Source organism: Schistocerca piceifrons, chromosome X (assembly GCF_021461385.2).
Source record: "Schistocerca piceifrons isolate TAMUIC-IGC-003096 chromosome X, iqSchPice1.1, whole genome shotgun sequence".
Classification (NCBI taxonomy): Eukaryota; Metazoa; Arthropoda; class Insecta; order Orthoptera; family Acrididae; genus Schistocerca; species Schistocerca piceifrons.
In genome coordinates, this window is record NC_060149.1 from 545,708,706 (window position 1) to 545,726,740 (window position 18,035).

At 40.0% G+C, this 18,035-nt stretch overlaps 1 protein-coding gene across 1 annotated transcript in view; it reads right to left on the reverse strand.

Moving 5' to 3' along the window:
- Window positions 1–18,035, reverse strand: part of LOC124721781 — a 524,867-nt gene that overhangs the window by 364,257 nt on the left and 142,575 nt on the right. Inside the window, exons 4-5 of the mRNA XM_047246895.1 lie at window positions 8,012–8,089; window positions 7,582–7,647 (exon numbers count right to left, since the gene is read on the reverse strand). Coding sequence (XP_047102851.1) covers window positions 7,582–7,647; window positions 8,012–8,089 — 144 coding nt within the window. The remainder of the gene's footprint in view (window positions 1–7,581; window positions 7,648–8,011; window positions 8,090–18,035) is intronic.

An 18,035-nucleotide genomic window follows, 5' to 3' on the forward strand; every position in this document is an offset into this window, starting at 1 on the left:
TGCTGAGGAAGGTTTTGGCTGATAGCTGCATGTGTAGCAGTCTTTTCATTGTGCCTGTCCACAACTTAACAGGTCACCTTTACGGTAAGTAGCACTCTATCCTACTCCTTATATTCATGCTTAGTTTATTTACTAAAACTTACTAGTCTTACTAGCATACAACAGCAAAAACAGCATCAGATGTCGAATGACCAGTGAGGAGATGGAGATGCCATGTACTCAAGTGAGACAGTTTAGCAGCACCTGACAATCTGAAAGAGGCTTCGTGGTGCGTGCGCGTGCGTGCATATGTGTGTGTGTGTGTGTGTGTGTGTGTGTGTGTGGGGGGGGGGGGGGGGCGCTCTCAATGTCGAGGTTATCAGCACCCTAACACACATTAAAAGAAACGAATGTGAACAAAATTTGTAAAATGGTAGTTTATAAGTAAAGAAAGCTGGAAACGACAAAAAATGCTGCATAAGAAAATAAAACATAAGTAAAACGAGAAAGGAGTGTCAAGGACGCCACAGAAAATTGTCACTGGCTGGCCACCTATGTAAAATACGGGTGAGCCAGTCACCCTGTGAACAAATTAAGACCCTCTCCCTAAGATCTTGGTAAAAACATTGGACAAGTCACAGAACTTTAAAACTTTAACCACATTTGTTTGATTATTTCCTAAAAGAGATGGCAGATCCACAGGGAAGTCAGCCATGGGATGCTGGTCAGAAAATAAAACACAACCCAATAAAACATGATCTGGATGCCACAAGCACCACACATTGGAGGGTCCTCTCCACAGAGCAAAGAACTGTGTGTCAAAGGCCTATGACCTATATGAAGACGAGTGAGGAGAATCTCGTCCCGTCTACGTGACTGGAAGTAGTACACCACACACACGTTGTGGGCTCAACTAAACAGGGCTTATTGCCAGTCATTTCCAGCCACTCATCCTCCCAGATGTAAGACTCTTGAGCTCAACAGTGAGGTGAGTGCGTGCAGGGGGATGGCACACTGAAATAGTTGTGAATCAAGACACGCCTCCTTGGCTGCGAGAGCTGTCTTTTTGTTCCCAGCAATGCCCATGTACCCTAGAACCCAGTAGAAAGCCACCTCCTTCCCCAGTTGTTGTAGTTGAAGGAGGGCATCCTGGATCGTGTGGAGTATATTAGTTGCTGGGTACAAATGTTGCAACGAGTGAAAGCACTTAGTGAATCTGAACGGGCAAGAAATTTAGGACGGGAAGAGGGTCTCATCTGCTCCAGTGCCCGCAAGATCGCAGAAATTGTTGCATCAAAGGCAGTAAATGTCTGAGGCAGTCGGACATTGAGCACACAATCCAAAAAAACAACAAAGCAACCAATAGAATCCCCCTGTTTCGACCCATCCATAGAAACAGCTACATAGTCGTGCTGCTCAGATAAAATGGTAGAAAATGTTGCATTAAAAATGGAAGCAGGGGTCCAACCTCTCTTGTACCCCACCAAATCTAAAAATCACTCTGGGCCTCTCCAGTAACCAGGGTGGCAGGTGGTTAAAACCCTGGATTTGGACCATACAGGGATTCCAGCACACATTGCACATGAATCCCAAATGGCATCATGGCTCAGGGACGGTGGGAAAAAAGACGGTCCAAAAGTGGATGACCAACAATAACAGTGAGCGGGTGAAGTTGGAGCTGCAAGAAACTTCCACACCTGGCGCACCAGGAGGAGCTGCCGCCAGATGGTAAGTGGTAGTTCCCTGGCCTCAACACAGAGGCTGGGTATGGGACTGGTCCAATAAGCACCTGTGGCCAGTCAGATCCCCACATGGTGGACAGCATCAACAATCTGCAAATACGAGGGCCTCACTGACCCATACACCGTGCACCTGTAGTCCAGCCATGAAGGCACAATATTCTGATAAAACTGGAGGAGACATGCCCTGTCGCCTCCCCCAAGACCTGCAGCTAAGGCACTTGAGGATGTTTAGTGCCTTCAGGGTTCTGGCTTTCAAGTCTCACAGATGTGGGCAACCATGACAATCTGGAGTCCAAAATGCAGCCCATAAATCACACTGTGTCTCTAAAATGTAGTATAGTGTCCCCCCTATTCAAGGCAGGCAAATTAAAAAGATGATGAGAATGATTAAAATGAACACACACACACACACACACACACACACACACACACACACTTACCAGCAGAAAACTGAAAACCTGTCTTTGCAGCACACTGCAAGTTGCAGCCGATGGCTCGCTGTTGCAACACTGGAGGAGGAACAGAAAACAGCAAAATTGTTCACATATAAGGAGCACTGTACAGGACTCCTTACTGTAGATGTGATACTGTTGATGGCTATAGAAAAGAGGGTAACACTTAAAAAACACTGCCCTGAGGGACACCATTCTCCTGCTCAAATCGATCAGACGGCGTGTCACCAACTCAGGTCCTAAAAAACTGCTGAAACAGGAAAGACAAAATTAAAATGGGGAGGTGGCAACCAAAGGCCCATTGATGCAGTTGTATGGGAATACAGTGTCTCCAAGTAGTATCGCATGCCTTACTGACATCAAAGAATATGCCAATACAGTGATGCTGACCGAGGAAAGCCTGCTGAATAGCCACCTCTAAGAGGGTCTGGTTGTCGACGGTGGACTGAAATTTTTGGAATCCACACCAAGAGCAGCTAAGGAGTTACCTGGTCTCTAACAGCCAGACCAGATGACAGTTAACCATCTTTCCCAGGGTCTTTCCTACACAGCTCGTTGAGGCGATACTCCGGTAACTACTGGGTCATGTGCGGTCCTTTTCTGGTTTGAGGAGAGGGATTAGAATTGCCTCCCTCCACGAGTTGTGGAATACGACTGTCTGCCATATTAGATTGAAACATTCAAGGACGACTTCCTTTGATGCCGCCGGCGAATGTCGAAGCATGCAGTACCAGATGTGGTCATGACTGGGTGCAGTGTCGGAAGTCGGAAGTCAGTGCCGATTCAAGCTCCCATGAGGGGAGTTGTAGACCTCAGAACTGTTGGATCTGAAGTTCAACTTTTCCCTCTCGACAGTCGCACAGTAGTGATGAAACGCTGGATCCTGGCTTGCACTGGCAGTAGTTTGTGCAAAATGCTCGGCCAGTGTCTGAGCAATGTCTCTAGGTGTTGTTTGGAGGCAACCTTAGTGCAGCACTGCAGCTATCAGTAAATGGCTGTGTTTACCATAAATCCTCTGGATGGCTTCCCATACTTTGGAGGAACAACTGGAATGATTTATGGAGTTCAGGAACTCATGCCATGACCACTTTTTGCTCTCTCTAATGACGCGGCGAGCCCTGGCTCTCGCGAGTCAAAATGGTGTGAGATTGTCTGCTGTCAGGCGGCATTTAAACTGTCGAAGCACCACACGCTTGTCCCGGATGGCTAAATGGCACTCTTCTGTCCACCAAGGGACAGGTCGCATCTGAAGAGGGCCGAAAAACTTTGGTATGGATACATCAGCAACATGATGGAACACGTGTGATGTGATCCACCTATTCCTGGATGCTGTCATGGTGTTCAAACCCAGCCAACTGGCCAAACGGTGTCCAGTTAGCCCCGCCAATCATCCATATTGGTGGCTTCTGTTCCTACAACACACCTTCAAGTAGCTGAAGGCGGGTTAGGAAGTGGTCGCTGGAATGAAGCTTGTCAATGACCTCCCAGTGAACAGAGTCGGCGAAGGCTGGAGAGAAGAGAGGTAGAAAATGGTTCTAAGCACCATTGGACTTAACACCTGAGATCAACAGTGCCCTAGAACTTAGAACTACTTAAACCTAACTAACCTAAGGATCTCTCACACATCCATGCCCGAGGCAGGATTTGAACCTGCGACCGTAGCAGTCGCACAGTTCTGGACTGAAGCGCCTAGAAATACTTGGCCACCGTGGCCGGCAGAAGAGAGGTAGGTCAATGGCTGAGAATGACCCAGAAGCAGCACAAAAATGAGTTGGGGTACTAGTATTTAGGATGCACAGTTCTCGAGATGTCAGGAGGCTTTCCAAAACTCGACCCCGACGGTAAGTAGATGTTGAGCCCCACAGGGCATAATGGCTGCATCCAGTGGAGGTAAATAAGGAGAACAAACTTTAAGCCTCTAACGTGCAGAAATTTCAGCTGCAACTGCTTGCAGGTTGGTATACAGAGGAAGGGCAGAGGAGTGGTGCCCATTATTGACAAAATTGACAAACACGGTAACCCCTCCTTTGCCTCTGCCCCCGTCAGGACATCCTTGTGATATAGCGATAGCCCCATAGTGCAGGGGCATCAGATGCTTTGAAACATGTTTCCTGTAAACACAAGCACAGAGGGCATTGCTGCATCAGGAGTTTCAGTTCCTCAATGAGCATCCTGAATCCTTTCATGTTTGTATAATAGGAGCCATCTATTTGGGCGGGGGTGGGGGTGCCTGGGGTAGTACTTTCATCCTGACTTTCTGATGGGGAGGTGAGCCCACAATGGGTGGAAGCTCAGTTTTGGAGCAAGATGGTTGCCCATATCCAACATCAAGCTCCATAGCCTCTACAGAAGACTCAAGAGAGACGTCAGAGAGGTCGTTCTCAAGAACGTCAGGCTGTTTTCTGCCCAGTTCAACCGGTGTTGGACTTTTTGCCTTGGAGTTTTTTCCCCTGCCAGGACTTTGCAGCCACTACTGCAGTTGTGGGTGTGGCAGCATTGTACAGCATATCAGATGGAACCTTTGGATGGGTAGGGAGCACCACAATGTCAGCAACCACAGCTTTTTCTGAAGTTCTTTGGGGAGGGACAGGCTTAGAAACGACCGCAGTAGCACAAGTGCATGGACACACACAGGTACTACTGCTGACATTAGCAGCCTCCGTTTTTGTAGCAGCACTAGCTTTCCGGCATTGGCTGTTTAACAACTGAAGTGAAGGAGGTAGCAAAACACGGGTGCAGCATGACTTTCTGTAAGTTTTTTGCCTCCCATAGGGGATGAGCTTCATAGTTTTAAGCTCCTGTATCTTCCATTCTTCCAGATACACACTGCAGTCCTGACACCAGACAGGGTGAGGTCCAGAGCAATTCACAAACTTCAATGGAGACTAACAATGGACACCTTCCTGACCGCACTTGCCACAAGTAACTTCTCCATGACACCCAAGATTATTATGCCCAAAGAACTGTCATTTGAATCACTGCATTGGGTTATGTACATAAGGCCGCACACTTAAGCGAAGGAAACCTGCCTTAATATGCTCAGCGAGTTTCATGCTACTGAACGTCAGGATAAAGGAGTCGGACTTAACAAGAACCCCATCCACCCTCTTCATGATATTTTGCATGTCAACTATTACTTCTGGAGCCACTCATCTTTCAGTTCCTCTTTGGGAATATCCCTGCATGTCACAACATCTTTGCTATCATTCAAGGTGGTGTGCAGCTCAGTTTCGATGGCATATTCCCCAACGGATTGCGCATTCTGCATTCTTAGCTTAATAGGAAACCAGCAGTTTCCACCTGCAACGTCCCATTACGCAATCACTTAGCAGATTTTCAACTTTCAGCAAAGCCCTCTAGCCCTTTTTGAATATAGGAAGGTGAAACTTTCTCAAAGCTGCCCTCTTTCCTCTTAACAATTAAAAACAAATTCTGACTGCCAGCATGTGTTCTGTTACTAGACATGATACCCTTAGATTTCGCTCCCGAGTCAGGACGACTGGCTACACGAGCCCTCTTGTCAGACTGGGTGTTGGTAGCTACCAGTGGCCCACCCTATATATGATAATCATTTCAAGGCACCATAAGCATCTACATCTCCCTGCAGACTTTTAAACAACCAGCTCAAGTAACAATTTATTAAAGTATTTCACTGTGTTGTTTTAGAGAATGCCCAAGAGCACACAACTAGAAAGGAAGTACATTTATGACATGTAACAATAAGTTTTTGTAAAGTATCTATTTCTGACACTTTTTCAAAATATTCAGAGTTGTTGTTGTTGTTGTGGTCTTCAGTCCTGAGACTGGTTTGATGCAGCTCTCCATGCTACTCTATCCTGTGCAAGCTTTTTCATCTCCCAGTACCTACTGCAACCTACATCCTTCTGAATCTGCTTAGTGTATTCATCTCTTGGTCTCCCTCTACGATTTTTACCCTCCACGCTGCCCTCCAATACTAAATTGGTGATCCCTTGATGCCTCAGAACATGTCCTACCAACCGATCCCTTCTTCTGGTCAAGTTGTGCCACAAACTTCTCTTCTCCCCAATCCTATTTAATACTTCCTCATTAGTTATGTGATCTACCCATCTAATCTTCAGCATTCTTCTGTAGCACCACATTTCGAAAGCTTCTATTCTCTTCTTGTCCAAACTATTTATCGTCCATGTTTCACTTCCATACATGGCTACACTCCATACGAATACTTTCAGAAATGACTTCCTGACACTTAAATCAATACTGGATGTTAACAAATTTCTCTTCTTCAGAAACGCTTTCCTTGCCATTGCCAGCCTACATTTTATATCCTCTCTACTTCGACCATCATCAGTTATTTTGCTCCCCAAATAGCAAAACTCCTTTACTACTGTAAGTGCCTCATTTCCTAATCTAATTCCCTCAGCATCACCCGACTTAATTAGACTACATTCCATTATCCTTGTTTTGCTTTTGTTGATATATCCTCCTTTCAAGACACTGTCCATTCCATTCAACTGCTCTTCCAAGTCCTTTGCTGTCTCTTACAGAATTACAATGTCATTGGCGAACCTCAAAGTTTTTATTTCTTCTCCATGAATTTTAATACCTACTCCAAATTTTTCTTTTGTTTCCTTTACTGCTTGCTCAATATACAGATTGAACAACATCGGGGAGAGGCTACAACCCTGTCTTACTCCCTTCCCAACCACTGCTTCCCTTTCATGTCCCTCGACTCTTATAATTGCCATCTGGTTTCTGTACAAATTGTAAATAGCCTTTCGCTCCCTGTATTTTACCCCTGCCACCTTTAGAATTTGAAAGAGAGTATTCCAGTCATCATTGTCAAAAGCTTTCTCTAAGTCTACAAATGCTAGAAACGTAGGTTTGCCTTTCCTTAATCTTTCTTCTAAGATAAGTCGTAAGGTCAGTATTGCCTCACGTGTTCCAGTGTTTCTACGGAATCCAAACTGATCTTCCCCGAGGTTGGCTTCTACTAGTTTTTCCATTCATATTCAGAGTAGCCCTTCATATATACTTTCCTTGTAAATATAGTTTTAACAAAGACTACTATGGTATCAGCATCTGTCATGACTCGTGAACATAATCTTCCAATATTCAGATGTGCATCATCTTATATTGCTAAATAGATTAATCATTTGTAGTGTGCAAAACACTATAGATGAAAAATACTGTTTACAACAAAGTATCATACATTCCAAAACTGAACTTACACCTTTATTTTATTTCATGTCCTTTCAAAGATATTGACTTACATCTTGACGCTGATGTGAAGAGTTATCTACAATGTCTCAGTAATTTGAGATGAAGGACTGGTTTAAACTGTATTAAATTCAGAGGAGAAATAAGACCGTTGTACATGCTAGCTGTGTGTTTAAAGTTCAGTGCTGTATGACTAGAACAATACTCACATTATGCTCAGTTTGTTCATGGTTTATAGCATTTTCCCCCATAACTTCATCATTGACACCAGATCTCTGAAATAAAGAAATATTCACAAATGAACACAAAGTAACAGCACTGTAGATATCCATTAACCTAAGAGTGCTCTGGACACAGGTACAATGATTACAAAAAGAGGATGGGGGAAGGAAAATGCCATAACCTTGTCCAAGGTACACCCTGTTAGCATCAGTGTGATTTGTAAGTAGTCAGGAAGCACTGTTAATGTTCACTGCAATATTACAGAGCATTTTCATAAGTAAAGGTCTAACTATAATAAAAATTATGACTGTGTAACATATGGTTCATCAGGTATTAAATTCAAAGGAGAAACAAGATTATTGTACAATTTAGCTGTTTGTTTAAAGTTTAATGCTGCGTGACTAGATCAGTACTCACATTATCTTCTGTTTGTGTGTCGTTTGTAACATTTCTTTTGGTTTCTTCATCGTTAGTACCAAAAGTACAACCAGATCTCTGAAATAAATAAATAAATATTCACAAATTAACACAAAGTAGCAGCACTGTAAATATCCACTCACCTAAAAGTACTCTGGATAGGTACAACTGTTAGAACAAGAACTCCTACAACTGCAAAAGAGCATTTGCACAGAAGAGAAAACCTCAATGGAATTGTGCAGACACCCAAGCTGTCACATGATACCCATGTCACTGGCTCTTTCACCACAAACATATTACTACACTTCAACTAAAATTACTTTGTGACTGACAGACTGCAGTCACGGGTCTGCGTTGCCTGCTTACAGCCAGCCATCTCTGGTGAAGCTCTGCACATGCCAATAAAATCAGCAACACACCAAACATGCTGCACTCAAGAAGGAATTACGATGGGCTTGTCACTGCACTATACCACCCAACTCACTGAAACGTCAATCAGAAAGTTATTTTAATCAAAGTATATACCATATAATGGAAAATAATAAAGAACCTGTTCTGCTCTTACAAAATACAGACCTCTTAGTGGACCAAAAGGTCACTATGTAGTGAAGAGTGGTGCATAATGACAACATTTAGCACAGAGAGATCATGGAACATGATAAAATAACAGGGGACGTTAAGCTTTCAAGCATGTGTAATAGCATGTGCTGTCCTTTGCCTGACTGTGCCTTCTGCATGAAGTATGACAATGCCATCACCATTTTTAGAGTAAAGCTTTTGTCCCTACTGATCAATTTCATGGGGCAAAAAATAGACTGTAGTGTGGTAAATTTTTTCAGCAATAACTTGAAGAAACTGTCATTTTTGTATTGTACAGTCGAAGTTCTTATGAACATTTCCTTCATATTTTTTTGCAACTGAAATTGTTGGAGATGACACACAAGGACTGGGTTCACTGACTAGGTTCTGTGGCAATAAATGCAAACTATAAATCAAGAAACATGCATCTTTATTTTGACCCAATGTGTATTTAGCTGATAAAATTAATTTGACATCATGCTGTATACAATATAAACTGAAACAGCATGCCTCAGTTAATTTAAGCCCGTTAGCTTAGCTGATGAGTCATAACTTGATTTCTTGACAAGGAAATAATATTCTTTGAAGAGATTTTGGGATTGCAGTCAGTCAGCGTAAACTTTATTCCACAATATTGGTTATCATCACATAAACAAAACTATATTTGCTTTCGACCTGTCATAAGGACTAGCCTAGGTAACAGATCATGCTGTCACCACAGACTTCATTGATAAATAGAACAAAATAACATTGAACAAACACTGAAATGAATATTCCCAGTGTTATGTTCTACCACCAGAAACACATCTGCGTGACATCATGTGTCCTGAGCTGTGACTGGCTGACAAGTAAACCAAGTGGGTATGGTGTGATTTGTGTGTTTGTGGGGCCATAGTATACTTTTGAACTACAAAAACATGCAGTATAACTGATGCACAACATTAAAGATCTCCCAAACTGTATTGTTCTTGGCATGATTTGTTTCACAAAAATATTGGGAAATGTGATGTTGACTGTTAAAACATTTACTGTATTGGGACAAATACTTCAGGAAGAGATGGAGGGAATGCTGAAATGCATTGGGTTGCACCTGCAAATTACACTAACAACTCTTATGGACACAGATTCATGTATTAAGTCTGTGTTCACAGTTCTAGGTTCTTGCTTCAACAAAGGGCTCTTCAACAATGAGCTCTATTAATGCTGCTATGTCAAACAGATATGCATACCTAGAAAGGTAGGGCTCAGCCATGTAAAGACATTCTGGTGGATACACATCCCTTATAATTTAGTGGAAAAGCAAATTTCCATGCCAGCAGGATATGTGGATATTGTCCAATGTCAGTACTGTGCTGAAGGTAGTTTGTCTCTGAAGTTCAAATTTTGACTTTGGACAGCTGCTTTCACACTATAGTGAAGTATTGACAGTTTAAAGGCACAAAGTCTCGAAAGAGAACTTTGAAGTTATGCCAGTGCTTTGTTTCGAAAACTTTCAACAGTGTATGATTACCAACATTTTTAACTGATTAGATTTAGTGATTTTAATACAAATTGCTTCATTTTTAATAACATAAATAAACGTGATGTGATGTCAATAAATATAATGTAACTAGTAGGTTTGTTTTAATTTTCAATGTAACATTGAAAAGAAATAAGGCAAAAATAGGAACATACAGTACTTCCAAAATTAGCCATCACAAACTTATACCAAAATTGGCAACATAAAGCAAGAATAGGCAGAAAATAACACAAAAATTGACCAAAAATAACTCTGAAATAGGCAAAAAATAAAAGCAAACTGGAGGGATATAACACATAAACTGGAAATAAAATATTTTTTTCTGTTCGTATTAATGTCTCATCACTAAGAAGCTCAGTAATAAAAGCTCCTAGCAGACAATGACAGGGAAGAAAATCAGGCACAATCATTTGCTAGAAACCATACAACATATACTCGAAAAATTAAAAGGCACTATAGAACGTACATCTGAATAGCTGGAGGAAAATAAGAACCCCATCAAATGTGAGTCAGCTGCCTTAAACAATGTGGCAAATTGCTTGACATGAGTATTAAAGATTAGTAGCAGCTACCTCCCAGCGAATTTTAAGATACTGGTAACTCTGAATATAAACCAACCAAAGAATCTACAGCTTAATTAGTAGGGCACTGCATCTGCGTGGCAAAACTGCATGAGTAACACTCACTGCCCATCATTCACTTCATACATGTAAGCTCATACTCAGTAGTCTCCTCAGTTGGTATCATACAGCTTCATTTGGTATCATGCAGCACTCACTCACTGAACGTGGAGGCAACAGGTGCATAGCCTTGAAAGCTGCTGGGGAAACATAGACACTATACAGCTTTGTCACAATGTAGTGACACTAACTGGCCTGGCAAGCATGCTTTATGCCTGAGATTCATCAGTTATTATCACAGCAAATGAGTATGATTGCGTATAATGAAACATAAAGTGAGAATTCAATATTGAATGTTTCGGAAGGTCATCAATTTAGCTGTGTAACTGCAAATTTTCATGAATGAAAGCTGATGAAATAACGCTCACACTCAGTCTCCAGCCATAATCGCTCTGCTGTTGAGAAATATTTTGAAGAGAACAAACTGAAAGATTTACATTGACAAGCATGACAAATAATTGTAATTGTCTGGTTTGTTCAAAATTAGCAAAAACTAATTTCAATCCAGCTACACTGGAGGCTCTCATGAGTAAATCAAGCACATTAATTAATAAGACTAATTACAGTTGATAGCATTAACTGCAATGACCAGAGAGAGGAAGAATGCACAAGGTGTAGTGATAAGCAGAGATGGTCCTTATTCGAATATATTTCTAACTAGGTCATTATTCAAATATGTAGATAATTCAAACAAATTTATTTATGAATAAATTATTTGTAATTTAAATCATTAATAATGTAAGCCACTGTATTTTCTTTGTTTACTTTGGGTACTGAATTCTAGGACTAGTGTTTGTTCCCTTGGCTCACTGCAGCTTCTATTTGATAAATAGCTTATTAATGGTTTGTACAGAAATGTACCTCTGTGGCTCAGTGGGTGAAATTCAAGGTTTTGGGTTTGATCCTCTATAGGTTGCCCTATTTTCTCCATTACTTATCACTTCTTTCACCGTAAACAATGACAAAAATGTCAAGCCAAGTTGCATGCACCATGTTTTGGAGTAGATGCTGAAATGTAGGTCTCTCTCTCTCTCTAACTAGCTGTATAAGTCAGTTCAGCGGTGTGAGGAAATCAAGGGCACACCATCATGCCCAGTGTACCACTGCAGTGTTCAATCCAACCTTTGGGTTGAGCATGGCTCTATGTGATTTACAACACAACAAATGAAACTTAATATTACTTATAGGCGGACAGTTTCAGCAGTTACACTACCGACATAGACCCATTCGATTGTGTCTCTATCTTCCAGTTCCCCCCCTCCCCCTGTTAACATGCACAAGTACTCTACATAAGCAGCTAAAGAATGCAATCAACAAAATCTCTTAACTTCCAACACTATACTTAGAGTGCTAACACATCTAATATGGGTGCATCCTTGATATACAAGGGCATGTTGAAAAGTAATTCCTCCAAATTTTTTTGTGAAAACTCTTAAAGCTTTTTAAATAAAACATATGTTATTAACTTTCTATATCTTTATTCTTCATGTCTACATATTCACAGCCCTCTGCTGCTAGAAGGCACTAAACTTTAGCATGTAACAAGGTGGTGTGTAACAGAACTATGTTGATGTGCAAGAAACAGTGTGCTGTAATCGAGTTTCGATTTCAACACATGGAGCACCCTCTCCTTCAGCATCACAATGCCACGCCACACATGAGCTCTGTGACATCTGCAACTCCAAAACCGTGAGTTCACTGCCATCCAGCTTCCCAATTTAGTCCCACCCAATTTTCATCTGTTTCCAAAACTTAAAGAACACCTTCAAGAGCTTCACTTTGATCATGATGAAGTGGTGCAAGCAGAGGTGAGGTTATGGCTCTGACAACAATTTCAAATATTCAACACTGACCATATCAACAAATTAAGAAGAGGGGAGGTCATGAACCCGTTAACAAAGTCAGACATTCCACAGTGACGGTATCAACAACCTGGTCTTTCCTTCAGAGAAATGTGTTTGTCATCAAACTAACTAAAGGAAGAAATATGTAGACATGAAGTATAAAGTTGCAGAATGTTAATAAAGTGTGTTTTATTTTAAAAACTTAAGGAGTTTTTACACAAAAAATGTGAAAGCATTCCATTTCAGCACGTCCTCATAATTATGCAATCTGTTGATGTTTGTAGTGCTAAAAAATGAGTGAACCCTGCAAGAACTCGCTGGCTGCTAACGATTAATATCAATAGACTTATAATCTAAACTCTACTAAAATGTTCATGGAATGCTGATGAACATCCAAAGTCATTTGAAAAAGTTTTGGGATTAACTCTAAGTATGCTTTCCAGTAGATGATGGAATAGTTTTTCAATGCAACGTGCATCTATGCAGATTCATAATATTGCAGCACACTTGCACCTTTTTCTTTTTAAGTGTCAAGAGATAATTGGAAGACTTTTTCCATATATCTACACCAACTGTAAATATTGCAGCAATGTCTTACCCACAATATATATGCAAATAGAGCACCAGCATTGCTGTCCAAGACCTAGGGAGGCTCCCAACAAAATACAGACACACAATAGCCAAAGAAATGGTGAAGAAACTGGGTCACGGGTTTCAAATGATGTTCTGTCATAAAAAGATGATTTTATTTTGAACGTGACTTGAGAGGTGAAGGTAACGTTGAATCAGAATGAATAATTTGCAGAAAACTGCAGCAGAGTTGATGATTTCTCAAGTTTTGTTGAAGACAACTGTGATTTGAAAGTCTTGTATCATTACCCATGATTTCAGGATTTATAATGCACCGATATTCTCTTTACATGTACAGAACATATTTTGTTTAGTGTGTCACAGAGGCAACTATTTGAAAATCAAAAAAGATTTCTGATGAGATGTTTGTAAAAATGAGGTTTTTTGAAAACTAAATTTAAAAGCGATAAAAAATAAAAGTGTATGATAAATGACAAAGAATTGGAGCAATAAATGTAATTGGATTTCAAGAATATCTATTATTCATAACATTTTTTTAATTCGCAGATAAGTAATAAATACTTTTATCAGTGTAATTTAATAATATTTCAAATAAATATCTTTAGTTGTTAGTCACAAATAATAAATAAATGTGCCCAACTCTGGATGGAAGCAAAGTGCATCACACATGAGCACACTACAAATTCACACCCTATGTGCAAGTGAATGTGAGAGCATGATATCCGCATAGCTGTGCACAAGCACATGACATACACCCTGCCACAACCAAGTGCTCATTCACTTATGTCATAAGGTGAGGAAACATTGGTCTTCTTCAGCAACTTCTGCCAATGTTAGAAAAATGTATTTGTGCTCTTTTCCTTGCACACCAAATCCATGTACTGATCACCCAGATGGCCACATGTTCGCAGGCCTCTGTTAATTAGTGTATGAAATTATCACAAAGTCATTATTAATTACTTTAAATTTGAATTGCCATGTGGAACCATCCAAGCCAAGGCAATTTGGTCATGGTACCAGTCACACACACAAATTATTTAATTTCTGTCACAAAAAAGAAATTAATTTATAAAATAAATGAAAAGAATGTTTCTTTTGTATGCTGTTCTGCAGCCACAAGAAATTGTATGAAATGCATACAAACGTAGTACTAATCCACCAGAGGCCCTTTTATGCATTATATTTACTGTTACTGGTTTTCAGCGATGGCAAATTCTCAAGCAGTGTGTGCGCACCCCCCCCCCCCCCCCCCCCCCACACACACACACACACACACACACACACACACACACACACACACACACACAAAAAAAAAAAAACACCCACACACTCACTCACTCACTCTCTCTCTCTCTCTCTCTCTCTCTCTCTCTCTCTCTCTCTCTCTCTCTCTCTCTGGAAAGCCACAGATACTGGTGTGCCTGCCTAATATTGTGTGGGGCCCTGCAAGGACACAGAACTGCCGCAACATGATGCAGCATGGACTCGACTAATGTCTGAAGTAGCACTGAAGGGAATTGACGCCATGAATCCTGCAGGGCTGTCCGTAAATCTGCAAAGAGTATGAGGGGGTGGAGATCTCTTATGAACAATATGTTGCAAGGCATCCCAGATATGGTCAATAAAGTTCAAGTATGGGGACTTTGTTGGCCAGCGGAAAAGTTTCAACTCAAGAGAGTGTTCCTGGAGCCACTCTGTAGCAATTCTGGATGTGTGGGGCGTCACACTGTCCTGCGCAATACACAATGGGCATGAATGGATGCAGGTGATCAGACAGGACGCTTAAATTCATGTCACCTGTCAGGATCCTATCTAGACATATCAGAATCCTATCTAGACGTATCAGGGCTCCCATATCACTCGAACTGCTCACGCCCCACACTATTACAGAGCCTCCACCAGCTTGAACAGTCCCCTGGTTGGCATGCAGGATCCATGGATTCCTGAGGTTGTCTCCATACCTGTACACGTCCATCCACTCAATACAATTTGGAACGAGACTTGACCGAACAGGCAACATGTTTCCTGCCGTCAACAGTCCAATGTCGGTGTTGATGGGCCCAGGTGATGCATAAAGCTTTGTGTCGTGCAGTCATCAAGGGTACAGAAGTGGACATCTGGCTCTGAAAGCCCATGTCGACGATGTTTCATTGAATGGTTCGCACGCTGACACTTGCTGATGGCCTAGCAGTGAAATCTGCAGCAATTTGTGGAAGGGTTGCACTTATGTCCCATTGAATGATTCTCTTCAGTTGTAGCTGGTCCTGTTCTTGCAGGATATTTTTCCGGATGTAGCAATGTCGGAGATTTAACATTTTACCAGATTCCTGGTATTCACGGTAAACTCGTGAAATGGCCTTATGGGAAAATCCACACTTTGTCGCTATCTCAGAGATGCTGTGCCCCACCGCTTGTGTGCCGACTAAAGTATCACGTTCAAACACACTTAAATCTTGATAACCTGCCATTGTAGCAGCAGTAACAGATATAATTACTGCATCAGACACTTGTCTTATATAGGCGTTGCTGACAGCAGCACCATATTCTACCTATTTACATACCCCTGTATTTGAACATGCATGCCTATACCAATTTCTTTGGCACATAAGTGTATATATAGTTTTTTTTTTAACTTGTAACATCTCAAATGTAATTTTTCAAATATGATGCACTTTTGTTTTGTCATATTTCATGCATTGTTTTTAAATCATTGATTTATGTGTATGAAATATGGTTTGCTATTACATTTACATTTTTGATTAAAACTAATTTATATCATATTCGAAATTTAGGATTGTCTTTTGTTCTGACTTATGTGACACCCATAAGAACTTTGTTGAAGTTCTCAATAAATTTCTTATTTCTGAGATCTGTTTGTTCATTTAAGACATTATTTGAATTTTTTGGCAAATGTGCAAAGCTTTCTATTTTGTGATAGATGCTCACATAGCTCCCTTTTTCAGCTACATGAAGAATGAGAGGATTAGTAATTGTGTCTATTTCTGTGTGTGTCCATCTTCTAGAAGATGCATACTACATGTGGAAACATTGATTTTGCTTTTGTTTATATGCTCTTTGTACCTTGTAGTCAATTCTAGCCCTATTTCTCTGACACAGAACATGTCACGGTTAATGCATTTCATTTTTTATATGATGAATGATCGTTTTTTTAACTTTGTCTGTTCAGTGTATTACTTCCATTCTTAGTTTACTCTCTATGCAGAAACTAATTTTAACATTATTATTATGAAATGTGTTACTAATTTTTGAAAAATGTTCCCCATATATGGTAGTGTAATGAATTTTATTTTCTTCTTTCTACTTTCGAAAATGTTACTTCCTGATATTAATTTGCACATTTGGCCCTAATTTTCTTTCCATATATTTTATCAACTGTAGTCACATTGTAGCCATTATTTGCAATACAGTTTTAATTGTATTTAATTCTGTCTTCAAATTTTCTCTAATCAAGCAATCTATCATAGTGTGAAAATATGCTGTTTTACATGTTAGTGGGTGAACTGATGAGTTACATATTATACAGTCACCTGAGGTTGGGTTCTGAAATATGCCAAACTTATGGACACTATTTATTATCAGCTATTTTTATACATACGAATTTTTTTATCTGGTGGTAAATTTGAGGCTGCTGTGCATGTTGCTCTTTTTTTTATGAAATTCATTTTTGTCACTATTTCAATTAAACAGAAAAAGTGTAACAAGAACATAATGTCAGTAATAAGTGACTTGATCTCCCCACTGAATTTTTTTTCTCTAAAAATTTTATTTTATAAGTGATCTAAGAAAATATTTGCCAGTGTCACTGCAATATTATATTACAGCAACTACTACCATGGCAAAATGTGTTTAAAAAAGTTAACAATAGCAGCTGAGAAAAAAAAGTAGTGAAAAATACAAATATAAAGACTTTTTGAGAAAATTGCTTTACTTAGCATATGTGAAATTAGGAGAAATTTACTTCATACTCATTTTGATTTAATAGTGAATACACTGTCCAAATATGCATATAGAGAAACTGATGTGGTCAGGCAAAAACACGTCAGGAAGCTTACTGCTCTGACTGACAAAATAAATAAATCCAAGAGAAAGACAAACCCAAGTCAAATGTTAAGTTTTATGAAAGACTGGCCAATAATATTCACAAAAATTTTGACAGTAACGATTTAGAATAAGTGCATAAAGGACTAAGCTGCAATATAATTCCTACATATAATGATAATATTAAACCCATAATTGCCCATTGCAAAGTCAGATTAGATACAGCAAAATTTCCAATAGTGAAACAGAACCACATAATCACGAAATATGCAGGTTGAATTAATAAGCAAGTACAGAAAAATAAAACTTTTAAAATAATAATAATAATAATAATAATAATAATAATAATAATAATAAGGAAAACAAAGACAGAGGATGAGACGGTCAGATCAAGTTAATCGACACCTCACGTTCTGTTATTACCAAGCAACCAACACAACTGGATTCCGATCACAAGTATACACAACATTTATTACCAGATACCCAGAATTAAAATTTTTAACAGAACAACGACTAGCTGATCAGATCCGTGTAATAATCAAAAATAACAGGATACCCCAGTCAGAATTAGAAAACATCAAACAACAAGTACAACAGATACTGGAACAAAATAATGTGCAATCAGAAGAAGAAGAAAATACAGTAATGGACTCAAACATCCCAGAGCAAACAAACAAAGAACAACACGCATCAATTAAACAATCGGAGGAAAACCAAATCTTAAGACAGCCACCAGAACAAACACAAATAGA